The sequence below is a fragment of the Phoca vitulina genome, unplaced genomic scaffold, assembly GCF_004348235.1.
Source record: "Phoca vitulina isolate PV1807 unplaced genomic scaffold, GSC_HSeal_1.0 scaffold49, whole genome shotgun sequence".
Taxonomy (NCBI): domain Eukaryota; kingdom Metazoa; phylum Chordata; class Mammalia; order Carnivora; family Phocidae; genus Phoca; species Phoca vitulina.
In genome coordinates, this window is record NW_022589752.1 from 4,629,764 (window position 1) to 4,656,805 (window position 27,042).

At 38.1% G+C, this 27,042-nt stretch overlaps 1 protein-coding gene across 6 annotated transcripts in view; it reads right to left on the reverse strand.

Annotated features, from left to right (window-relative positions):
• The window catches only part of ITPR2 (inositol 1,4,5-trisphosphate receptor type 2), a 493,497-nt gene that overhangs the window by 233,716 nt on the left and 232,739 nt on the right, over positions 1–27,042 (reverse strand). For all 6 annotated transcript variants that reach the window (XM_032432655.1, XM_032432656.1, XM_032432658.1 and 3 more), the window contains 2 exons: positions 20,994–21,122; positions 19,624–19,744 (listed from right to left, as the gene is read on the reverse strand). In XM_032432655.1, coding sequence (XP_032288546.1) covers positions 19,624–19,744; positions 20,994–21,122 — 250 coding nt within the window. The remainder of the gene's footprint in view (positions 1–19,623; positions 19,745–20,993; positions 21,123–27,042) is intronic.

The window sequence follows — 27,042 nt, forward strand, 5'->3', positions numbered from 1 at the left end:
CAACACCATTTGTTGAAGAGACTGTCTTTTTTCCATTGGACATTCTTACCTGCTTTGTCGGAGATTAGTTGACCATAGAGTTGAGGGTCCATTTCTGGGCTCTCTATTCTGTTCCATTGATCTATGTGTCTGTTTTTGTGCCAGGACGATACTGTCCTGATGATTACATCTTTGTAGTAGAGCTTGAAGTCCGGAATTGTGATGCCACCAGCTTTGGTTTTCTTTTTCAAAATTCCTCTGGCTATTCGGGGTCTTTTCTGGTTCCATACAAATTTTAGGATTATTTGTTCCATTTCTTTGAAAAAAGTGGATGGTATTTTGATGGGGATTGCATTGAATGTGTAGATTGCTCTAGGTAGCATTGACATCTTCACAATATTTGTTCTTCCAATCCATGAGCATGGAACGTTTTTCCATTTCTTTGTGTCTTCCTCAATTTCTTTCATGAGTATTTTATAGTTTTCTGAGTACAGATCCTTTGCCTCTTTGGTTAGATTTATTCCTAGGTATCTTATGGTTTGGGGTGCAATTGTAAATGGGATCAACTCCTTAATTTCTCTTTCTTCTGTCTTCTTGTTGGTGTATAGGAATGTCATTGATTTCTGTACATTGATTTTATATCCTGCCACTTGACTGAATTCCTGTATGAGTTCTAGCAGTTTTGGGGTGGAGTCTTTTGGGTTTTCCACATAAAGTATCATGTCATCTGCAAAGAGTGAGAGTTTGACTTCTTCTTTGCCGATTTGGATGCCTTTTATTTCTTTTTGTTGTCTGACTGCTGTGGCTAGGACTTCTAATACTATGTTGAATAGCACTGGTGATAGTGGACATCCCTGCCATGTTCCTGACCTTAGGAGGAAAGCTCTCAGTTTTTCCCCATTGAGAATGATATTCACTGTGGGTTTTTCATAGATGGCTTTCATGATATTGAGGTATATCCCTCTATCCCTATACTCTGAAGAGTTTTACTCAAGAAAGGATGCTGTACTTTGTCAAATGCTTTTTCTGCAACTATTGAGAAGATCATATGGTTCTTGTTCTTTCTTCTATTAATGTATTGTATCACATTGATTGATTTGCATATGTTGAACCAACCTTGCAGCCCAGGGATAAATCCCACTTGGTCGTGGTGAATAATCCTTTTAAGGTACTGTTGGATCCTATTGGCTAGTATTTTGGTGAGAATTTTTGCATCCATATTCATCAAGGATACTGGTCTGTAATTCTCCTTTTTGATGAGGTCTTTGTCTAATTTTGGGATCAAGGTAATGCTGGCCTCAAAAAATGAGTTTGGAAGTTTTCCTTCCATTTCTATTTTTTGGAACAGTTTCAGAAGAATAGGTATTAATTCTTCTTTAAATGTTTGGTAGAATTCCCCTGGGAAGCCATCTGGCCCTGGGCTCTTGTTTGTTGGAGGATTTTTGATAACTGCTTCAATTTCCTTAGTGGTTATGGGTCTGTTCAGGTTTTCTATTTCTTCCTGGTTCAGTTTTGGTAGTTAATACATCTCTAGGAATGCATCCATTTCTTCCAGGTTATCTAATTTGCTGGCATATAGTTGCACATAATATGTTCTTATAATTGTTTGTATTTCTTTGGTGTTGGTTGTGATCTCTCCTCTTTCATTCATGAGTTTATTTATTTGGGTCATTTCTCTTTTCTTTTTGATAAGTCTGGCCAGGGTTTTATCAATCTTGTTAATTTTTTCAAAGAACCAGCTGCTAGTTTCGTTGATCTGTTCTACTGTTCTTTTGGTTTCTATTTTATTGATTTATGCTCTGATCTTTACTATTTCTCTTCTCCTGCTGGGTTTAGGCATTATTTGCTGTTCTTTCTCCAGCTCCTTTAGGTGTAGGGTTAGGTTGTGTATTTGAGACCTTTCTTGTTTCTTGAGAAAGGCCTGTATTGCTATATACTTTTCTCTTAGGACCACCATTGCTGCATCCCAAAGATTTTGAACAGTTGTGTTTTCATTTTCATTGGTTTCCATGAATTTTTTTAATTCTTCTTTAATTTCCTGGTTGACCCATTCATTCTTTAGTAGGATGCTCTTTAGCCTCCATGTATTTGAGTTCTTTCCGACTTTCCTCTTGTGATTGAATTCTAGTTTCAAAGCATTGTGGTCTGAAAATATGCAGGGAATGATCCCAATCTTTTGAGACCTGATTTGTGACCTAGGATGTGATCTATTCTGGAGAATGTTCCATGGGCACTAAAGAAGAATGTGTATTCCATTGCTTTGGGATGGAATATTCTGAATATGTCTGTGAAGTCCATTTGGTTCAGTGTGTCATTTAAAGTCTTTATTTCCTTGTTGATCTTTTGCTTACATGATCTGTCCATTTCAGTCAGGGGGGTGTTAAAGTCCCCCACTATTATTGTATTGCTGTCGATGTGTTTCTTTGCTTTTGTTATTAATTGCCTCATGTAACAGGCTGCTCCCATGTTAGGGGCATAGATATTTACAATTGTTAGATCTTCTTGTTGGATAGACCCTTTAAGTAGGATATAGTGTCCTTCCTCATCTCTTATTATAGACTTTGGTTTAAAATCTAATTTGTCTGATATAAGGATTGCCAGCTTTCTTTTGATGTCCATTAGCATGGTAAATGGTTTTCCACCCCCTCACTTTCAATCTGGCGGTGTCTTTGGGTCTAAAATGAGTCTCTTGCAGACAGCATATCGATGGGTCTTGTTCTTTTATCCAATCTGATACTCTGTGTCTTTTGACTGGGGCATTTAGCCCATTTACATTCAGGGTAACTGTTGAAAGATATGAATTTAATGCCATTGTACTGCCTGTAAGATGACTGTTACTGTATATTGTCTGTGTTCCTTTCTGGTCAATGTTACTTTTAGGCTCTCTTTGCTTAGAGGACCCCTTTCAATATTTCTTGTAGGGCTGGTTTCGTGTTTGCAAATTCTTTTAGTTTTTGTTTGTCCTGGAAGCTTTTTATCTCTCTTTCTATTTTCAATGACAGCCTAGCTGGATATAGTATTCTTGGTTGCATATTTTTCTCGTTTAGTGCTCTGAATATATCATGCCAGTCCTTTCTGGCCTGCCAGGTCTCTGTGGATAGGTCTGTTGCCAATCTACCATTGTAGGTTACAGATCTCTTGTCCCAAGCTGCTTTCAGGATTTTCTCTTTGTCTCTGAGACTTGTAAGTTTTACTCTTAGATGTTAGGATGTTGACTTATTTTTCTTGATTTTGAGGGGAGATCTCTGTGCCTCCTGGATTTTGATGCCTATTTCCTTCCCCAAATTAGGGAAGTTCTCTGCTATAATTTGCTCCAATATACCTTCTGCCCCTCTCTCTTTCTTCTTCTTCTGGGATCCCAATTATTCTAATATTGTTTCGTCTTATGGTCTCACTTATTTCTCGAATTCTCCCTTCATGATCCAGTAGTTGTTCATCTCTCTTTTTCTCAGCTTCTTTATTTTCCATCATTTGGTCTTCTATATCACTAATTCTCTCTTTGGCCTCATTTATCCTAGCAGTTAGAGCCTCCATTTTTGATTGCACCTCATTAATAGCCTTTTTGATTTCAACTTGGTTAGATTTTAGTTCTTTTATTTCTCCAGAAAGGGTTTCTCTAACAACTTCCATGCTTTTTTCAAGCCCAGCTAGTATCTTTAAAATCATGATTCTGAACTCTAGGTCTGACATCGTACTAATGTCCGTATTGAGTAGGTCCCTGGCAGTCAGTACTACCTCTTGTTCTTTGTGTTGAGGTGATTTTTTCCGTCTTGTCATTTTGTCCAGAAGAGAATAGATGAATGAGAGAGCAAAATGCTAACAGGGTAAGAATGTTCCCAGAAAATATACTCTGAACAAATCAGAAAAGACCTGAAACCAGGGGAAAAGAAAGGGAAAGAAAGAAAAAAGAAAAAGAAAAAGAAAAAGATAAAAACAAACAAAAACAGAACAAAACAAAAAAAAACAGAATATAATCAAATATGATCAGGCTGGTGCATAGATCAGTGCCACACACTAGATTTTGGGTGTATTTTGGCCTGTTAGAAGAAAGTGCCTCCCAAAATTTTAAAGAAAGAAAAACTTATATGTGTACAAAAATAAGGGTTGATATGATGAAGGGATGGAATATGACTGTAAAGGTGAAAAATATAAAAAATCTTATAAAAGGAATTGATAAGATAAGAAGTTGTTTGAAAAAAGAAAGAAGAGGATTTTTAAAAAAAAAGAAAGAAAAAGGGAGAGAATGGGATCAGGCAGGAGACTAGAACAAAGCCATACACTAGAGGTTTAGGGTATATTTTGATCTGTTAGAAGAAACTGTATCTCAAAATTTTAAAGAGAAAACAACTTATATATATATATGCCAAAAATAAGGGTAACTACTATGAAGGGATAGAATATGTCTCTAAAAATGAAAAATAAAAAAGACTTTTTAAAAAGGGATTGATAAGATGTTGGTTGAAAAAGGGAAAAAGAAAAATTTTAAAAAAATAGAAAAAGAAAATTAAAATATTAACTTTGAAAGACTAAAGAATCAGGGGGAAAAAAGCCATGAATTCTATGTGCAGTATTCCCCTAGCGCTGGAGCTCTACCGTTCTCATTGATCGGTAAACTTGGTCTTGGCTGGCTGTTCTTGCTGATCTTCTGGGGGAGGGGCCTGTTGCCTTGGTTCCCAAATGTCTTTGCCGGAGGCGGAATTGCCCCGCCCTTGCGGGGTCTGGGCTAAGTAATCTGCTCCAGTTTGCTCTTGGGAGCTTTTGTTCCCTGCAAGCTTTCTGTACAGCTTTGGAGGATGAGAGTGAAAATGGCAGCCTACCAATCTCCACCCCAGAAGAGCCGACAACTCCGGGCCCCACTCCTCAGTGCGCCCCCAGAGAAAAGCAGTCAGTCACTCCCGTCTCCCCAGTCTCCGGCCGCACTCCGGGCTCACCTGGCCTGTGACTGAGCGTTTCTATCTCTGGCACCCGACTTGCTGTGGAGTCTCCAAACCCAGCAGATCCCTGCGGTGTGCTCCCCGCCGCTCCTCCCAGGGGAGGAAGGGGAGTCTCCCCGGATCTGCCGCTTGTTGGTTTCCTGCTGGAGGAGCAGTGGCCCGACTGTGACGCGGATCATGGTTTATGGCAACCCCGAGCTGAGAGCCTGCGCCTCCGCTCCGTCTCTGCAGTCGGCTTCCCCGCTCCCATACCTGGGAGCTCTGCTGCACTCAGACACCCCTGGTCTTTCTGTGACCCCGAGGGTCCTGAGACCACACTGTCCCGTGAAGTTTCCACCCCCCACTTAGCCACTGGAGCGATGTCCCTCTGCAGAACCGACTTCTAAAAGTTCTGATTTTGTGCGCCGTGGCTCTATCACTTGCCAGTAGCGGCTAAGGGAGGCCCCCTCCCCCACCGTCTATCTTCCCGAATATCTTCTCCGCACATCCTACCTTCCAGAAAGTGGTCGCTTTTCTGTTCAGAGAGTTGCTGCTATTCTTTTCTTCAATCTCCTGTTGAGTTTGTAGGTGTTCAGAATGGTTTGATCCCTATCTAGCTGAATTCCTGGGACCAGACGAAATTTAGGTCTCCTACTCCTCCACCATCTTGCTCCTCCCCCTGAATGATCTGATTTTTAAATTTTATTATCCTATAAAAGATTTCATTATATTTCCAAATAGAATACAAGTTTCAGAAATCATAACAACATAAAACCAATAATCTACTAAGCAATAATTAGAACACAGAGTGGGAGAGAATAGGTCAAAATGAAGGCAATATGTTAAGTTCCTTATTTTTCAGTGTGGAAATACAGATATTATTTACAGCTGTTAAGTCAAAACACAGAAATGTAAGGATATTATTTAAAGTTATCATGATAGTCCCTGGAAGACCTTTTTTTTAAAAAAAGATTTTATTTATTTTTTTGAGAGGAGAGAGAGAGGGAGGGAGAGAGGATGAGTAGGGGGAGGGGCAGAGGCGGAGGGAGAAGCAGATTCCCCACTGAGCAGGGAGCCCGATGCAGGACTCCATCCAAAGATGCTGGGATCATGACCTGAGTGGAAGGCAGACACTGAACCGACTGAGCCACCCAGGCACCCTTGGAAGACTTTTTTTAATGAATGAAACTGGGAAAGGAAGAAGAGAGAGAGAGAGAATCCGGCTTGCTTCATATAATGAAAGGAGAACAATGACAGTAGTCAGTACTAGTTCTGCTGGTGAAAATTCCCTGAAGTTGAAAGATACTTTAAAACTACTTTGAAAACAGATAATTTTAGCTACCAACACAAAAAGTTACCAATTTAATAAACAAGAGCTCTAGCTGAAATTTAAGGAAATAATAAAGCTGTAAGATAACCCTAAACAATCAATTGCACCGCTGCCCAGATTTCCCTAGTCAATGTTCTCCTATATTCATTGTAAATGTCCCTTTTCCAAAGCATACACAATCTCTGTTTATGTCCGTCACACACAGCGGTGGAGCAACTCCACCCCATTTCCAGCTGAAGGACAGACGGCCTCGGCACTGCCAAGCTGCACATATTTTTATAAATACTCAATCCTGCACCACGATCAAATCCTGGCGAGACTTTGATCCCTTTCTGGCTGCTTCACACATAAGCTGGGCTCGCTCTGAACACTCAAAAGTCAAACAGAAGACAATGCTGTTGTATGTTACTTTCTAAGCAACAAAGAAACAAAAACGTATAAACTTCAATGTTCCTCAATATATATTATAACCAAGTTTACACTAACACTTAAAAAAAATTGAGGAGGGGATTGGGATTGATCTCCCCTTTAGGATCAGGTGCATTAGACACAACTGACCATCAACTAAGTGTTGTTGCTATGAATAGAACTGACACAAAGAAGGACTCAATGAATATTTTTCTAATGACACCGGTGGAGATTCAGTCCAATGGCAGGACCTCTTTTAGTCTCGGCAGTGCAGGCTTCTAATTAGCTAGCCATCTCAGGGAGAATCACACCCACCCCAGATGTTTCTTCCACTACTCCACTAGGGCCAACAGCTCGGACACACCAGGCTCAGGAGAATTCACTATCCCAAACTTTGTCGAAAGGGTTTTGTTTGTTTGTTTGTTTGTTTGTTTACTTTCCCCGAATTGTACTACTTTAATGGGTATTTTCTAGTCTCCTACCCTAGCACAAATTGTGCATTATAAATTAACGGAGTAAAATAAAAGCTCTTTACTTTCTCCTGCCTAAGGCAAACTCCAGCCAAGGCCTAAATCACAATTTCTAAGTCAGAAAAGAAAATGAACTCTGCAACTGGGGAAAAGAGAATTCGAGTTAAAATAAGACAGCTGTGGAAATGATAAAAATTTTTCAAACAATTATAAAAATATAATCCCTTTAAAGGTATGGCTTGAAAAAAATTCTCTGCACCATCAAAATATTATAAATATTAATTCAAAAGCAAAGCTGACAATGCTAATTAGCTTTCCATATATTGTTTAAAAATTAAAGCAGAAAGGAAAATTGTGATGAGGAAAAGAATTAATTCATCTCACAAAAACAATAACTAGAATATTTTTCAAATGCAACCAAAAATATAATCCAAACTTAGCTTACTTTTATTAAATTGGGAAAATTCTGGTATATATAGTACAGTATAGTGCAATGTGAACTAGGATGTATTTGGGGATTGCTGGTTATTCCCTGCCCCCCCCCATTAAGAAAGAACTAATGAATTTACTACAGCAGTCATTCTTCTGGCCTGTAGCAATAATTCCAACTGTGTGCTTTAGAGGAAAGAGTCACATTAAAGTTTAAAACATTTAAAAAAGAAATGTTCCTGGGGCGGCCTGGGTGGCTCAGTTGTTAAGCGTCTGCCTTCAGCTCAGGTCATGATCTCAGGGTCCTGGATCGACCCCCGCATCAGGCTCCCTGCTCTGTGCAGAGCCTGCTTCTCCCTCTACCACTCCCCCTACTTGTTCCCTCTCTCTCTGTGTCTCTCTCTCTGTCAAATAAATAAATGAAATCTTAAAAAAAAGTGTTCCTATTTCTCTTCTAAATTAGAATGCAATTGGGATACTACCTTGTTAAGGATGTTTTGTCAGACAGTAAGTGTATGGAGTTCTTTAAAAAACTAATAGTAGAAAGGATGGGCTGTCATTAATGCATTTATCTTTTGTAGCGCTCTGCCTAGCGATAGCTAGTTCTCTAAAATGAGCTATATTTATTCACCGGTATTTTGATGATTTGGCTAAGCTACTAATTAGGCTTATCCTGAAAATTTTCTCGATATGACTCGTCTTTGTGGTGATTTTAAGATGTAATTGAAATCTATTTCTAATTATTATTCATTAAATATTGCAGATTAGGTGACATTTTTTAATTAGACAAAATCACTGATGGTACCTGCCAGAACCAAATCTCTGAGAACACACATATTGCAGTGATAGGTGCCATGGAAAAAAATGCTTAGATAGATAAACTGACAGGTAGGGGGAAAGGCAACAGAAAGTATCAGCAGGAATTAGAAGCCCTGCTTGGTTGTCAAGCCCTACTGTGCGGGCCCATAAGAACTAGAACAGCCGGTGCACAAGGAAGGGGTAACGGGGTGGGCAGTGTGGTGCCTTTTCTGTACCATGTCCCAGTATCCAGGATAAGTCTCTACCAAAGCACTAGTGTGCTTAAATGCAAAGAACACTAAAGATATGAAATGCATCTTTCCTGTGTGGCACTCCAAGTACATTCAATTAATCCCCAAATTGAATAAAGACTATAATTTTATGGGTTATGCAATAACTACTATTGGCACACCTGACTAGTCATCTGGAAAAAATAAAGCTGATTCCATACCTTCTACCTTATAACTGAATCTAGTCCAGAGAGCTCGCAATTGTAAAGAGCCACACCAAAAACAGAAACAAGCAGACAGAGAAACTAAAGCCATCAAAATTCTCAGTGGGAATTTAAAAACATCTTTTAAATCAAGGCCATTCTGAAGATGAAAGAAAACCTGTAAGCCTAATAGAAAATAAATTTCTGTATGCCAAAAAAATAAAATAAAATAAAATTATATGAGCACCGGGTGTTATACGCAACTAATGAATCATTGAACACTACATCAAAAACTAATGATGATACAGTGGCTAACTGAACATAATAAAAAAATAAAAATAAATAAATAAAATAAAAACTAAAAATAAACAAATAAAATAAAATTTCAAATGACATTAATGAAAAAAAAAATTTTCAATTGTTACTTATAGGCAAAGAGCGTATTTCCTTAATAAATAAAGGGTTATAATGATTGAGAAACTGTTAAGAAAAAAAAACCTTTAGAAAAAGTAAGCAAAGTACAAGAAGTGACAATCCACAGAAAAGGAAATGCCATTGACTCAACCATATGGACAGATTATTTTTCTTCACTCATAAAAAGAGAAACACATATATAATAATACTTTTATTTATAATGATATTTTCTATAACAATATTTGTAAGGATATTATCTATAACGGTATTTAATTACAAGATTGGCAAAGATCTAAGAATTTGATAACGACACGATATCGAGGAAGAAAATGCTCTCCTACATCACTGGTGACATGTAAATTAAATGATCTCTACAGACAGCAGTGTCTGTCAAAATTAAAATACCCAGAAATTCTACTCGTAGATATTCACCTTATTCTCCCTCATATGCAAAAACGATTAGAAACAACATAAATATCCAGCAATGGGCTTAAATAAATTAGAATATAGGCACATAATAAGATACTATGCAGCCAATGAGAGGAGTAGGATATTCATGCATTTATTTGTATTCATCCATTTATTTTATTCATGCAATAAATACTTATTGAGTACCTACTGAGCTCTAGGTACTATCTCAGGCTCTAAAACTTTATAACAGATAAGCTACTTGGTACTGCTTAGTGAAGACACTTATTCTGCTTTGTGATTTCTGTACCTGTTATATTTACTCCCAGTGTACTAAAAATTTATTGAGGGCAGGAAATACAGTTTGAGATTGTATTTCCCAAACAATTAAAATAATATGTTTCAGATAACGAGGGATCATTATAAATCCAATGAATCAATGAATATGTGAAAAATATTATAAGATTTTGACCTATCTTGTAACTTATTCAGATTTAACTTTTAAAAAGCAATAATGATGTTTTTAAAAACCAGAATTACAGGAGTACATTGTGTCAAACTCATCTTACAATCAACTACATCCTAAGTAGATTAAAACAGATTTGTTTGTTTAATAGACACTGAATTTCTCTCCTCAAAGGGTTACTATTTTCTACATGTTCAAATTTTTTGGGAACAATTGGCTTGAAGATTGATGTTCATTATTCAAACCATTTGTAGAAGATATTTTACAGAATTTCCATTTGGAAAAAAGATTCTGTTGCCAACAAAGTACCCAACATTAATCCCCCCAAATCATTTGAAGATTATGAAACACATGGAGCAAAATTCTTTTTTAAGTGAAATAATATGGAAGTAATTTTTGGATGCTTTTTCTCAAACTACTTCTAACATGTGCTATTGTGTTTTATATAAAAGAGTAAACTGAGGAACAGGAACTGACCAACAGCATTTAAAACTTTACATGGCCTCAATGGCCCTTACCATTTCTCAAATCTCAGTGAACATCATGGTGTGCATTTATTGCAGAGATCCCCATCCTTACTTGTTCCCAAACCAGCCTTAACTTATCTCATTGAGGGTAGAGAATGATAGACACGTGTATACCTTACATTCCAGCTAGGCACCCCCGCAGGGAATGGTATTACTGGGAATTCACATTTATTACCACTGAAGACCCTGTATCTTCCTATCAATTTCAAATTTGACATAACTCAGGAGAAAGTGTAGCAATGTAGGTAACTATCGGTAATTTCTGCAGATACAAATCATTCAAAAGCACCTCAGCTTTTAGAAGCTTAGGAAGTTTGTTCAGGTAACCCTAACATGATAGGCATGGTACATTCACAGTTGATCACGGCTTCAGTTTTAAATGTTTATGAAGTTTTAACAGAAAAACTGAACATGACATAATAAATGCACAACTGATCATGGCCTCAATACATTCGATAGTAGCTGATAAAAAATTTCTGGAGTATTCATCAAGGAAAAAGAGACAAATGATAGGAAGCACTCTTTTTCTAAAAGGACTTCCCCCCGAACCCTTACTAACTTAATTCACTATCTCCTTACCTTCTTTTTAAGTTATCTGAAAACTGTATGAATTCATTTCATGTACAGCTTAAATTAGCATCTTGATCCATATTTTGTATCTTAAAGGCATCAAATAGATAATGCTTGTTTAAACCAATCTATGATAGCAGAGCATCACAAATGCCTGTGAGCCTGTCAGTTTAGAAGGTGCTGGCTCTGTCCCCACCTGCCTGTGTGACCTTGGGCAAGGTGCTTAACATTGCCAACCTCATAACCCCACTGTAAAATAGGGTAAGAATTATGTCCACATCATAAAGTTTCCCACACTGTCCGATACTCGATAAATACTCACTGCTCTCAGGAATGTGAGCACTAAGGAAGTGCTCTTGCCTTTTGCTACATTTTGGGGGGTTTTTTGTTGTTTTTTTAAGATTTTATTTATTTATTTGAGAGAGAGAGAGAGGGAGAACACAGAAAGAGAGTGAGAGGGAGAAGCAGACTCCCCACTGAGCAAGGAGCCCCATGTGGGGCTCGATCCCAGGACTCTGGGATCAGGACTTGAGCTGAAAGCAGACACTTAACCTGAGCCACCCAGGTGCCCGCCTTTTACTACCTTTTGTATCTAATGAACAAACCACAAAGAGAATTAGATTAAGACTTTTTGGTGATAGATGAGTTGAGCTTATGCAGTTGAGAGCACTTCACAAACTGTAATGTGTTATGTAAATGTAACTCTGCAGAAGGTCCCTGAATTACAGTGGTTTGACTTAACAATTTTTGGACTTTACAGTGGTGCAAAAGTGAAACACATTTGGTAGAAAATCGTACTTTGAATTTTGATCTTTTCCCTTTTCCCAAGCTAATGATGTGCAGTAGGATCCTCCCCCAGGGTGCCAGACAGTGGCAGCCAACTGGACCTCCCAGTCAGCCCCACGACCGGGAGGGTTCTGCGCCTGTACGTGAATACCTCAATTCAACACTTTATTAAAGAATAAAGGCTTTGTGTTAGATGATTTTTGCCTAAATGTAGGCTAATGTAAGTGTTCCGAGCACGTTCAATGCAGGCTAGGCTAAACTATGGTGTTCAGTAGGTTCAGTGTATTAAATGCGTTTTTCGACTTAGGTATTTTCAAGTTAGGAGGGGTTTGTAGGGATGCAACCCCATCGTAAGTTGAGGAGGATCTGTAATAGATATTTGCATTTACAGGAATGTGTTGACCAATTTGTAAATGCCCTGAACATTTGCTTTGTGTTCTCTTGACTTTGTTCTCTTGACTTTTGCTTAAATATGTATCCTCTTTGGGGCACTTGGGTGGCTCAGTCGTTAAGCGTCTGTCTTTGGCTCAGGTCATGATCCCAGGGTCCTGGGATCGAGCCCCGCATCAGGCTCCCTGCTCGGCAGGAAGCCTGCTTCTCCCTCTCCCACTCCCCCCCTGCTTGTGTTCCTTCTCTCGCTGTGTCTCTCTCTGTCAAATAAATAAATAAAATCTTTAAAAAAATATGTATCCTCTTTGTTCTCTCCAATATTATAAATTCTTATGTATTTGAATTGTGTTAAATTGTAGTGCCTCTTTGTGTTCTTAAAGAGTTGCTGAAACACAAAAATGTTTTTGCAACTGAGTTGTAAAACTTCAGATTAATCCCCACTCAGCAAGCCAAACTGCCAAGCTCTAGTTTATACGTTAGGGCTTCCTAAGGTAGGACTTCTCGGGTAACGCAGTACAGCATAAACTTTATACTCAGAGACACTTGGACTTTCAACCCAACTCAACTACTTATTAATTGGACAAGTTACTTAACATTTCTGAGCCTAAATTTCACTATCTGCAAAATTCCTAGCCCATGGATTACTGTCAGTCAACAAACACTCACTAACCTGTGTAGTTGGTGTCAGACATTTCCAGGCCCTACCAGTTAGTGAATAAGGCAAAGTCCCTGCTTTTGTAGTTTACATTCTAATGGGAGAAGCAGACAACAAGAAGGAAAAATAAATAAATAGACAAACAAACAAGATGGTTTCAAATAGTGCTATGTGCTAAGAGGGGAAAAAAAATAATAGGATAAGGAGCAGGAAGAAGCTGGGGACAGTGTATATGGGATGTTCTGGAACATTTCACTGAGCACTTCTATTTTGAGCATGTGACAATCGGGGGGAAGAGGATCCAGAGAGAGGAAACAGCACACACAAATGCCCTGAGATGAGAAAAAAATCTGGTGTAGATTAGAAACAGGAGGAGGGCCAGTGTGGGTGGGGCAGCGGAGTCGGGAGAGGATGAGTGAAGGAAAAGATAGAAAAAGAAGAGGCTCGGATGCAATCTCTATCAAAATACCATCAACTTTTTTCAAAGAAATGGAACAAATAATCCTAAAATTTGTATGGAACCAGAAAAGACCCCGAATAGCCAGAGGAGTTTTGAAAAAGAAAAGCAAAGCTGGTGGCATCACAATTCCAGACGTCAAGCTCTATTACAAAGCTGTAATCATCAAGACAGTGTGGTACTGGCACAAAAACAGACACATAGATCAATGGAACAGAATAGAGAGCCCAGAAATGGACCCTCAACTCTATGGTCAACTAATCTCCGACAAAGCAGGTAAGAATGTCCAATGGAAAAAAGACAGTCTCTTCAACAAATGGTGTTGGGAAAATTGGACAGCCACATGCAGAAGAATGAAACTGGACCATTTCCTTACACCACACACAAAAATAGACTCCAAATGGTTGAAAGACCTCAATGTGAGACAGGAGTCCATCAAAATCCTAAAGGAGAACACAGCTAGCAACCTCTTCGACCTCAGCCACAGCAACTTCTTCCTAGAAACATCGCCAAAGGCAAGGGAAGCAAGGGAAAGAATGAACTATTGGGACTTCATCAAGATAAACAGCTTTTGCACAGCAAAGGAAGCAGTCAACAAAACCAAAAGACGACCAACAGAATGGGAGAAGATATTTGCAAATGACATATCAGATAAAGGGCTAGTATCCAAAATCTATAAAGAACTTATCAAACTCAACACCCAAAGAATAAATAATCCAATCAAGAAGTGGGCAGAAGACATGAACAGACATTTTTGCAAAGAAGACATCCAAATCGCTGACAGACACATGAAAAAGTGCTCAACATCGCTCGGCATCAGGGAAATCCAAATCAAAACCTCAATGAGATACCACCTCACACCAGTCAGAATGGCTAAAATTAATAAGCCAGGAAATGACAGATGTTGGCAAGGATGCAGAGAAAGGGGAACCCTCCTACACTGTTGGTGGGGATGCAAGCTGGTGCAGCCACTCTGGAAAACAGTATGGAGGTTCCTCAAAAAGTTGAAAATAGAGCTACCGTACGACCCAGCAATTGCACTACTGGGTATTTACCCCAAAGATACAAATGTAGGGATCCGAAGGGGTATTTGTACCCCAATGTTTATAGCAGCAATGTCCACAATAGCCAAACTATGGAAAGAGCCAAGATATGTCCATCAACAGATGAATGGATAAAGAAGATGTGATATATATATATAATGGAATATTATGCAGCCATCAAAAAAAAAAATGAAATCTTGCCATTTGCAACGATGTGGATAGGACTAGAGGGTACTATGCTAAGTGAAATAAGTCAATCAGAGAAAGACATGTATCATATGATCTTACTGATATGAGGAATTCTTAATCTCAGGAAACAAACTGAGGGTTGCTGGAGTGGTGGGGGGTGGGAGGGATGGGGTGGCTGGGTGATAGACACTGGGGAGGGTATGTGCTATGGTGAGTGCTGTGAATTATGTAAGACTGTTAAGTCACAGACCTGTACCTCTGAAACAAATAATACATTATATGTTTTAAAAAAAAGATGAAGAAGAAGATAGCACGAAGGGAAAAATGAAGGGGGGGAAATCGGAGGGGGAGACGAACTGTGAGAGTCTATGGACTCTGAGAAACAAACTGAGGGTTCTAGAGGGGAGGGAGGTGGGGGGATGGGTTAGCCTGGTGATGGGTATTAAAGAGGGTACATACTGAATGGAGCACTGGGTGTTATACGCAAACAATGAATCATGGAACACTACATCCAAAAAAAAAAAAAAAAGAAGAGGCTCAGATGATCAAGGACCTTCTAAGCCATGGTAAGGAATACAAATTTCAAGTGCAATGGACAGTAGGTGAGTGATATGATTTGATGTACATTTTAAGATCATTCTAACTGCTGTGTAAGGAATGGATGCTAGCAAGACAGGAGTGGGGGTGGGGAGTTCAGTAAGAAAATGCTTCTGTAATCCATGTCACATGATGGTGAATTTGGACAAGGGCGTCACACAAGATAAAGAAAAAGATAAATTTTGGAAGTGAAGTCAGTAGAACCTGCTCTTGTGTTTAATGGGAGTGAACAAAAGAGAACAATCAAATGTGATCAGTATGGTTTTCAAAGATTACTAACTGTAAAATAGTTATTCTTTAGAGTGGGACAAAAATCTGCCTCTCGCAGCTACCCTATATTAGTTTTAACCTTATCCCTGTAAAAGAAGCCCATGATCACCTTCAAACGTTGAAAGAGTCTTATGTCTTATGTCTTATGTCTTATGTCTTCCCTCTCCTTTGCCTAAATATTTCAAGTGTTTTCAATCGCTATTCAAGTAAGGTGGGTTTAGATCACTTTACTACTGTGGATGCTCACTTCTGAATGCCTCTCATGTTCATTGTGTTTTTCTATGCACAGCAATTCATGAACAAGCAAAAAAAGAGGTGGTCTATCACAAAGCGGGATTTGCTTTTCACATTCTTCATCCTAGACAATAGCTTTTTATTCATGTCTTTGTGACTCATAATCACTGTCCCTGAAAGTCTAATAGGGGAAATAAGATGAGGACTTGGGATGGGATACAATATGATCAAAGGAAGACCATAAGAAAAGTACAAGAGGTCAAATGGGGCCAAGTTCAGCTCTAGATATGGGAGTTAAGAAGGGCTTTCATGGAGGAATTTGAATAAAAAATTTCAAATAATGGGAAAGATGCTGACAGGTGGCAGGGGTGGAAACTGGAGAGAGAAAGAAAAAGAACAAAACAGAGAATGAGAAAGAATGAAACAGAATGAGAAAGTAAGTACAGCGTGAGCAAGGCATGGGGCATCATATCTGTCCACAGTCACACGAGGTATGTGGAAACCAGCAAGCAAGGAAGTCAGAAAGGTAAGGTAGGGCTGTGCTGTAGGGGCCATGAATGTGACAATGAGAAATCCATCCTCAAGAGTTTGTTAGACAAAGGGACAGGGCTGAAGACTGGGGGCTTCAAGGAGATGACTCTGGTAGCAGATTTCTTTAGGTGGAGAAAGACAGGAGGAGAGAACACTGAATAATTCCTACAGGGATCCAGGAAGGAAGTGATGAGGGGTTAAACAAGGTCTTTATGGAGGGGAAGGAAGGAGAGGTACAAATGCAGAGGGATAATAGTGGGGATAAAATTTCCAGAGCTTCCTAACTGCTCAAGGGGAAAGAACAAACCGGGAAGAGAAAGAAAACGTGCCTTCTCACAAAGATAAAACTGAGATTTTACACAAAAACATCATTCTTCCAAACCTACCTTGATTACAGACTTAGATATAATTTTTGACTTCCTATCTATTACACATGTCTTTAAAGCATAACAAAAAGTTACTAAACTATCCTGCTAAATCATAAGGTTTGGGCCAGTAGAGGATTGGTAGGAAATGAAATCTTATAATGGAAATAAAAGATATATTTAGACTAATATAGTGTCAGTGACTATTTTAAATCCCAAAGCACAAGAAACACCACTAAAGTGGGAAGTCAGATGGAAAGCACAGCATGGGGTCTCCCCTGTGGCTGAAAGTTCTTCATCTCAATTTTTAAATGTTTTGAACAGTATGCCTTCTATGCTCTGTGGAGGGCCAACTGGTGTTCCCCACCCCCCCATTGCATTTGCTAAATACTGAGAGAGCAAGAGGGGGAGGACAAGATGGACGAGAAGAAAAAGAAGGAGGTGGAAGAGGAGGAGGACAGAGAGAGAAAGAAGGAAGAAGAGGGGAGGCTGCCTTAAAATGTTAAAATACAGAAATATACTTGGCAGCTAGGACAATGTATTCCTATGTAAAGAAAAAGAAAGAGCATCATCTTATTTCTTTGTTTTTCCTTGGGATTTTATCTTTTAATGGTTAGTCTATTTCCCAGATGACTTCATCCAAATAAAAATGCTGTTAGTACTGTTTCATTATAGCTTAAAAAGTATATTATTAAAAACTCAGAGGTTACACTAAAGCATGAACAACAGAACCAGATTTACCTATAATTTCACCACTCAGATAATCAATGTTAGTATTTCACTTATATCCTTCTGGACATTTTGTTATGTGTATCTTTTTAAAGTAAGAATTAGCTTCTCTTTTGTGTCCTTCTTTATTTTTAACACGATACCTATTGTGGCCTCTTCCTTTATTTCTCCCCTTCTTGAAAGGTTCAGTCCTAAAGTCTGTAGGAGGAGCAGAGCAAAGTTAAGCGTCAGCGGTGGGCAAGAAGTGCACATAGGGATGAGGTGATCCAGAGCTTCTGACTCCAAAAAGAAGTGGAAGGTGCCTGCATAGGAGGCTGCCCATGGTGGAGAATCAGAACTTGACGGGGTGAAGAGCAGGTCAGCTGCTGGGAGGACAGCCTGGCACAGGGTACCAAGGATGATGTGGGGATGCATGTGAAGGAGTGAGCCAGCAGAGTCAGAGGCCACGGCCGTGGAAAGAAGATCCCTCAGCAGCCTGAGGGAACCTATGGGAGGTAAGGACGATGCCTTCACAGAGGGGCACACTGCCAAGGGACACATCCTGGTGGGGTCTGGCCCTGCATGTGGTACCTAAGCCCAAGTGGGCTGTGAGGAGGGAGGATGTGTGTGGAGGAGGGTTCCCAGGCAGGTTGAAGCATTAAATTTATCAAGTATTTGAGGAGAGCCAGCATCTTCACAAAAGGAACTTTCAAATCCAGTAATAGTAAAGCTCTTCCTTTATTAAACATTTTTATAGCCCTCAAAATAGTATTATAATATTCTTCTCTCATGTTTTTGTTAACTTTTGTCTTAAGTATTTATTATTTTTCATTATTATTGTGAATAATGTGTTTTACACACTGTTTCTTTTTGGTATATAGAAAATCTTTCCAGTTTAATACTTATTTATAATTAATCACTGAGATGAACTCTTCTTAGTTCTAAAATTTTTAAATTGATCCTCTTAGGTTATCTTAGGTTATTTATTCAAATTAAAGTTGAGCAGTCATTAAATCTTGTTAATATACAGTCACTTACGTCAAATTGCAGATGGGGGAAAGACCAAAAAATTTTAAATGGCCATTAATTAGTTAAATCATTGATTCATTTATCAAATATTTACTGAGCATATACTATAGCCCTAGCCAAGTTACCTAATCTGGATAATTCTGTTTTTCTCAACGGTACAATGTAAATTATCAAAGAACCTATCCAAGCATTAAATGAGACAAATCAAGCAAATTGCTTAGCAATGCACATGGCAAGTGCTCAATAAATGTCAGCGGTGATGACAAACACTATAAACTGCCCTTCCCGGTGCTGTATTAGTTGAGAGAATGGCCAAGCTCCTCTGTTTGCTTTTTTAAGCCCATTATTTCTTTTCCTGCCTCCCCTCCACCATCTGGAGTATGGCCCTAATTAACCTGAAAGAAAGGATTTTTCAGAGGGGCGCCTGGCTGGCTCAGTCAGTTAAACATCTGCCTTTGGCTCAGGTCATGATCTCAGGGTCCTGGGATTGAGCCCCACGTCAAGCCCTGTGTCGAGCCCCGCACTGAGCCTCACATTGGGCTCCCTGCTCAGCAGGGAGCCTGCTTCTCCCTCTCCCTCTGATGCTCCCCCTGCTTGTGCTCTCTCTTGAATAAATAAATAAATAAGAATCCTTTGGAAGGAAGGAAGGAAGGAAAGAGGAATATATGAGAAACTCCCTCTAAAATCTACTAACCTTCCCTTAGCTGTAATCCCCTTGCCTTCCATTTCATTTGTAATTTCTGAAGGTTTCTATACACAACAGGCCCTTAGTAAATACTGATGGATTTCAGACCAAACTGGAAAACTAAAAAACCCTTAAAAGGTCCCACTGCCCTCTGAAGGTATTAGTATGTCAGGCTACTTAATGGACAAGACAGTTCCATAACGAAATCTGAGACGACAACGAAACTAAACTCATCCCTGTAAAATCTTACCGAGCGGTGTTAAAGTGTTATATGCAATATTACAATTAGAAATACAATTAAGAATAAATAAATTTTGAAATTTTGAAAAAAGAAATACAAGAATCATCTTCCCCTCCCACAAAGTACGCCACAATGTTCAGAACTGTTTGCTGGTCATTGCTCTTCAGCTTTGGAGAAACCGTACCTGCTTTTTCTTATTAAGTTGTAAACTGGAAAGCCGCTTGTATTGGCTACTAGGCAAAAGTCCAATCTCTTTCACAAAATGTAAGAGTGAGTAAAACCCAACATTCTGACTTACCCACTTCGGCCAAAGTTCTGATACAAGACTCCACGGAGGATTTCTGTGCGGGATTTGGCCAGGTACAATTGTAAATTCTGAAGGCAGATTGCAGCAGCTGAATAAAAACAGGCTGATGTGTCTGAAAACAGAAAGAAAGTAGGCAAATAGGCCACTAAAGCCATTAACACTCCTAACATGGCATCTGTGCATTAGCAAAAAGGCTCATCAAAATAAAACACAACGCAGTATTTTTTGAGCGTCAGCACCACTGACAGAGTATCTCATTCAACAACTATTTATTATGTACCCACTTCATGACAGGCACCATGCCAGACACTATAGAAAATCGATTATTTGCATTTTAACTATACACTTAATCAGAAAAAAATTGGCATTTCTTGAAGCCAATGACATGAATTTAAATATTTTTTTAATATCTCTGTTTTGTTTCCGAGTATAAGTAGAGCAGGTGTTCTGAGTTTGTTTATTTGACTGACTGTATGTTTTGGTTTCATATGATGTGCAAGGACAGGAGACAACAATTTTGACCTACAGAAACAATTTCATATGGTTCTAGTAATTTAAAAGTTTTCCCTAAAGAAAGTACAATTCAAAATGATATTTTTATAAGGGTAATACATGATCACTATAGAATTTTGGGGAACCACAGAAATGAAAATCACCAATACTCCTACCATGTAGAGATAATCAGTATGGACATTTTGAAGATATTTACCTCCTGAGTTTTCCTATGTATATAGGCACATATGTTCTTTACACATACAGATTTGGATGATACTCTAATGCAATTCTGGGGACTGTTTCACTTAATATTACTTCACAATCATTTTCTTTAGTCATACATATTTCTTTTAAAACATGATTTCCATTTGTTATGTAATAAGCCATCCTACAGACACACCATAATTTTTTTAGCTATTCTATTTGTGGTCATTTAAGGTCGAAGCCAATTTTTAAGTATTATAAATACTTGAATGAAAATCTTAGTATATAAATTCCTTCTAATTCCAGACTAATTCTTAGTATATAAATTCCTGCTAATTACTAAGGTGGAATTTATTGAGTCAAAATGCGTATCCTTTGAAAGAATCATTTATTGCAACACTTGGCAAACAGCCAATATACTGATATGAATGCTTCTGTTATACTTGGAGGGAGAACAGGAATAATTCAATTTGAAGATGGGGCCTCTTTACTTAAAATAAAGCTTGGTAAACTCAGAAACAGCATAATAGTAAATAATATGAGAGAAAAGTGACCTTCAGAAGTGTAGGAAATGACTTCCTGACCAGATTAAAGTTTATTCCTACTCAAATAAGGTAAATAAACTCTGTGTGACAGAATGCTCCTGTGTTTGTTTACGTTACCTGGAGGCTGGTACTGTTGTCTGAAAAGGGGGAATTAAAGAAGCCGCTCACAATGTTCATTATTGACTCAGTGACACACTTCTCCAAGAAGGTGTCTGCGTGTTTCCGGTCTGTGGTTGTGTTGCAAACCTGGAGAGAAAAATTGAACAACTCAATACATTCTACCACATCTTTGAATTCTAACTCAGTACTGAAACCTTGTAAAAATTGCTCTGAAATTGTTATTTATAACATTTCTTCTGCTTTTGAAAGTTGCTTTGAATAGACATATTTCTGCCAAACATCTATTAAAATTGTATCATTCTGCCATAGCTGCTCCTTTAAGTTTGGTTGTCATTTCATCCTTGGAAGAATTCTTTCACAAACGCCCCCAGTCCCTTTCTCCTGCTCTGCTTCTCCCTACTTTTGCACACCAACCTTCTCCCTCTGTTCTTAAGCATGGCTTTGCTGGAAACGCCCTTCCATCTTCCACTCAATGTGAGGAAATCAAAGAGGAACAGTCATAAGAAAGTGGTGAATGTGATTAATGGTGGTTTATATCTCTACATATTTTCACTTATAAAACCTGGCCCAAATTGGAGGATGCAAACAGAAAATATTTGGCAAGGGAAGTAGAAAGCTACAAGAAGATATAACTCTTTCCAACACTTCAGACCTTTTCATCCATAGCATAGATGCTCCGGGAAGCACCAAAGTGTGCCTTTGCATGCTTCTTTCCTTGAGTAGGGCTGAGCAAGAAGAGACAATACTAGCACTAAGGATAAACCAGAAAAGAATACAGGCCTGGTTTCTGCCCTGATTTTTTATGTGATTAAATGAGGCAGAAATTGGTCATTTTGTGAAACAAACCACAAATTTCCAAATATGTCAGGGTAGACAAATTGCAAAAGCTAAGATACATGATTAAAAACAAATGAAAAAAAGCTGGCTAATAAAAAGAACCATGAAGATAAAAAGAAGAAAAAAGTGGAGGGGAAAAGCATAGGGTGTGAGAAAACCCCAAAAAACTGGGGCAGAGTAAAAACATTTAAATATTCACAGTGATGGTGGGGAAATATGGTGGCCAGATGTTCCAGATGTTCTTAGACAATCCAAATTTCTACATCATTTCTTTTTCTTTTCAGTAAGGTGATTCATCAAAAAGAATAAGTAATTATAACTTAATTTGATATTGCTTTAAAAACCTTTCACACAAATAAGTTCACAAAAGAGAAAAATTCCCTTCTCAAATGTGTGTCCCAATGTTTTGGTTGGGGAAATAACAGTATTTGCCGAATGCAGGTAAAAGAAAGAGTACGGGGATTGCTTTGCTTCTAAATCACTTCCCATCAGGGCTCTTCATTTTTTCCTCGTCTATTAAGTGACACCTCCCTCACAGGGTTGTATGAAAACTAATCTCACAGTTATTGTAGGGAACAGTGCAATTAAAGGAAATAAATGATGTCAAATTATGCAATCTTTTAGCCAGCATTCAAGCAGGTAACATAATGCCTGGCATATACAACATGTTCAATTAATGTTTGGGACATGAATGAATCAATTCACTTTAAAAATGAAAGAATAAGAAAGAACAGGACTCTTATGTTGTTTCAGGTTCACTCTGGGTTAGGCTATATTTGTGGAACAACGGGACTAAAACTGAGTGTGGTCTCAGCACTAATATAAAATTAGTTTTCCCATGATGGATATGACATAGGATTTATTTCGTTTAGTATTTTTCCAGCACTGGCTTTGATACTGAAATTTCCTGATTCACAGGATAAAAATATGTTAAAGTTGAAGAGGTAGCCGACCAAATCTCCCATAACCAGCCCAAATAAGCTTCTTCCTCATCCAGTGACATTTCACACAATTGTGGGGGGCTCTGCCGAGCTATTGCAGTACCACCCTGAATTACCTGCAACTGGACATTTGCTAAAGCACCACTCAGAAATTTGCTTTCGTCAGAGGATTAGTAAAAGTAATCTATTTCTAGATAAAGACTTTCCTCAAAATCCTGGGTTTACAAAGCAATGTGGAACCTATTCCTCAATTCATTTGAACAAGAAATTCTAACAATTTTTCAAGATATTTTTTCTGCCCCATATGAATGATAATATTTTTGTACCTCCAGAAACTTGCATCCTACATTGCAATATCATGGATAGGCAAGAGATGCAAGAAGCCACTTTACTTATTAAAATCTTTTAAAACTTTCCAGGAAAGAAAAAGAACCCAAAAAATAACAATATTTCTTTATCCATTCTGTCTTTCATTTATTTTTACTGCCTCGTTCCAATAAAGATCAGAAATGATTCAAAAAAATGATACCACATGAAATTAACTTTGATGTGTAATACATGTATTTTCAAAATTTCGATCTATTTGCACATATTATTCGCATACCATTATTTCCTACAAAGCATGGCCCGTGTGATTCTCTAAACACTTATTTTAAAAGGTTATGTGATGAGCACTGGGTGTTATATGCACCTAATGAATCATTGAACACTACATCAAAAACTAATGATGTACTATATGTTGGCTAATGGAACATAATAAAGATAAATAAAGTTGGAACTTTGAGGAATTGCAAAAACTAAAAATAAATAAAAATAAAAGGTAATATTTATTCCATCATACCAATGCATCATCATGCTTTAAATCCATTTTTGGAATAAATTGAGGTATACATAACCAAAAATATAAATCATTTTCTTATTTTCCTAGTTATTTCCTTCTTGCTAGTCTTTTATGTGATTTCCCTAATTTTTTTTTCGCAACTATAACGAATTGTGCAAAATTCTTATATTTACTTTCAGATTTTTGGTGTATATTCTACCAAAAGAGGAATCACCAGATGAGGATATAGAAACAGTTTTGTACTGTCGCTGGGCTGATCCTCTAAAATAACAAATGTACAATGTTATCAACAACCTATGTGTGGATATACAGGATGGTCCCTCATTATTTCCAACTAGCTCTTGTTTTCAGGCTCCGGTTGGGATCAGCTGATGTGAGGCACAGGCAGAACAGAGTAGGAGAGAGAGAATTCAGGGACCTGCTGGACCTCTGCTTCCAACTCCATCTTCTTCCCCTCACAGAGGTTCTGGCAATGTCTGGATCTCTGGGTGCAGCCCCCACTGAGCCCTTCAGCAGTATCCCCAGTAACAATGGCGCTGCCTTTGCCCCTTCATGCCTGGGTGCAAACAGCTTTGCAGTGTCCCCAATTCCAGGGTGCTCCCCTGTGCCCTCTTGGTCCCTTTCACACTGCCCACACCTCCTGGAGGATGCCATCTGGTTCCCACGGAAACTGACTGTTCCCACCTGTAAATTATCATTATTTTTGCCTATTTAATGACACCTAAAATTTATTTTGTGTTTCTGACATTGCTAATGAGGGTTGGCACTTTCTACATAATCACTTCATGCCGATATTTTGTCATGTACGGGTGATTCAAAATCCTCTAACCACTTTAAGTGAGACCTGGATAATGACTGACACATGACATAGCATTTTAACATATTTTTCATAATAAGCTCTTTTGGATTATCATTTCACATATATTTTTCACATTCTGATTTTTTTATTTAGAATGTTCATTTCATTAAATTTCATTGTGTCAAATAATTCTTAGCATTCAGGCACTATTTTTTATTTAGATTGTTTCTATTTATTTAATATAAAGAAGAAAAAACCTCCCTTCCACAAAAGCAAAGGATATTCTACACATTTTGTTCTAGTTTTTTTTTTTTGGAGTCCTCCTCCATCCCTGTACGCATCCTGACTCCCATTTAACTATTTACGCTATCTAGGAGTTTGCTGCTGTAGTGACCTGATTTTTGGATTCTGATCAATTTTTTCCAATATTGATATCCATCCAACTGTCCTCCAAACATTTACTGAACAGTGATTTCTTGTCTCACCCTTAGGTTGCTTGAGGTTTGTCTTATATCACTAATTACTATTTATATCTCTCTGGTATATTCCATGTATCATAATTTTTAAAATATTTAAAAATCTGTAAAATATTATAAAATATTAAAATAATCCCAAGCTCCACGTATCATTATTTTTCAAATTATTTGTTTAAATTATTATTATTTAAATTAAAGCTAAATATTGGGGTGCCTGGGTGGCTCCGTCGGTTAAGCGTCTGCCTTCAGCTCAGATCATGGTCCCAGGGTCCTGGGATCGAGCCCCTGGGCAGGTTCCCTGTTCAGTGGGGAGCCTGCTTCTCCCTCTTCCTCAGCTGCTACCCCTGCTTATTCTCTCTCTCTCTCTCTCAAATAAATAAATAAAATCTTAAAAAAAAAATAAATTAGGTTGCTGGAGTGGGGGGTGGGGTGGGAGGGATGGGGTGACTGGGTGATGGACACTGGGGAGGGTATGTGTTCTGGTAAGTGCTGTGAATTGTGCAAGACTGTTGAATCTCAGATCTGTACCTCTGAAACAAATAATGCAATATATGTTAAGAAAGAAAAAAAGAAGAAGAAGAATGTAGCAGCAAGGGAAGAATGAAGGGGGGGAAATCGGAGGGGGAGATGAACCATGAGAGACAATGGACTCTGAAAAACAAACTGAGGGTTCTAGAGGGGAGGGGGTTGGGAGGATGGGTTAGCCTGGTGATGGGTATTGAGGAGGGCACGTTCTGCATGGAGCACTGGGTGTTATGCACAAACAATGAATCATGGAACACTATATCTAAAACTAATGATGTAATGTATGGGGATTAACATAACAATAAAAAATTAAAAAAAAATAAAATAAAATAAAAAAATAAAAATAAATAAATAAATTAATTAAAGCTAAATATTGGATTAGGAGTTAGGACAGTGAACCAAACAAAATAAAATCCCTACTCTTACATAAGAGTTTTTATTCTAATCAAGAAAGACACGCAAAAGACAAATTAATAAATACATAATATAAGTGGAAAATAGAGCAAAAAGGATACTCTAGAGGAAAAATAAAGAAGGGCAAGCTGTACAGGGAGGAGGAGTATAGCTCCTTTTTATGCTACAGGAGGAGTGGGTATGGTGGAGGATTACTATTTTACCTAACTTGCTTGGGGAACCTCTCTGGATAAGGCAACATTTTAACAAAAAACTGAAGGAAGTGAGGAAACAGCCCTGGAGGTTTCTGGGGGGAAGAGCAAGGAAAATCTGTCTCCACCAGTAGAATATAAGTCCCTGGACCTGGGAAACTAGTCTGACTTGCTCACCATCGCACATGCAGGACCTCAGCACACAGTAGGTATAAAATCATTTGCTGAAAAACAAATATGAAACATTTCTAGACATAATTATGCCTGACATTTCTCCCCTTGCATATATGATGTCCCTTCTCTCTTCCACTCTAAAGTCACCGCTACTCTTCCAAAATGACAGATGGGATTTGAAAAGTTAAATGCTAGAGCAGCACTGTCCAATAGGACTTTCTGCAGTGATGGAAATCCGTATAAGTGATGTCAAACTTGTACTTATTGGGCACTTAAAAGGTGGCCGGTGCTACTGAGGAACTGGATTGTCCATCCGATTTATTTTACCTAAATAAAATTAAAATTTAAATGTGGCAAGCTTCTACCCTGCAGGATAGGAGAGCTCTAGTGCCAGTAACATACTTTTGATCACATAGACCAAGAAATACAAATCCTAAGGATCGTTTTTGTATTCCTTGTAGACAGTAGACATGTTCCTCTAAATAGCTGAGGTGATATCACGTATTTATTTTAATTTGCATCTCTTCATTCATGAGGCCAAAACTTCCAAACATTTGCTTTTTAAACATCTCCTTTTTAAAAGGTGAGTCATCGGTTCATACACTCAGTTGGCTTTCTTAGAATTCTAAACTCATTTTTTAAAAAGATAATATTTTTCTTAATATCAATATATATTAATTGTAGGAACCCTGAAAAAAATACAGAAAATCACAAAATAGAAAACAAAAATTATCTTTAATACAAAAATCCAAATAAAACCATGGTTATCCTCTTAGAATCCTTTCTTCTAATCTTTGTGCTCTACCATGTGTATTTTATGTAACTGAAATTATTCTAGATAACCAGTT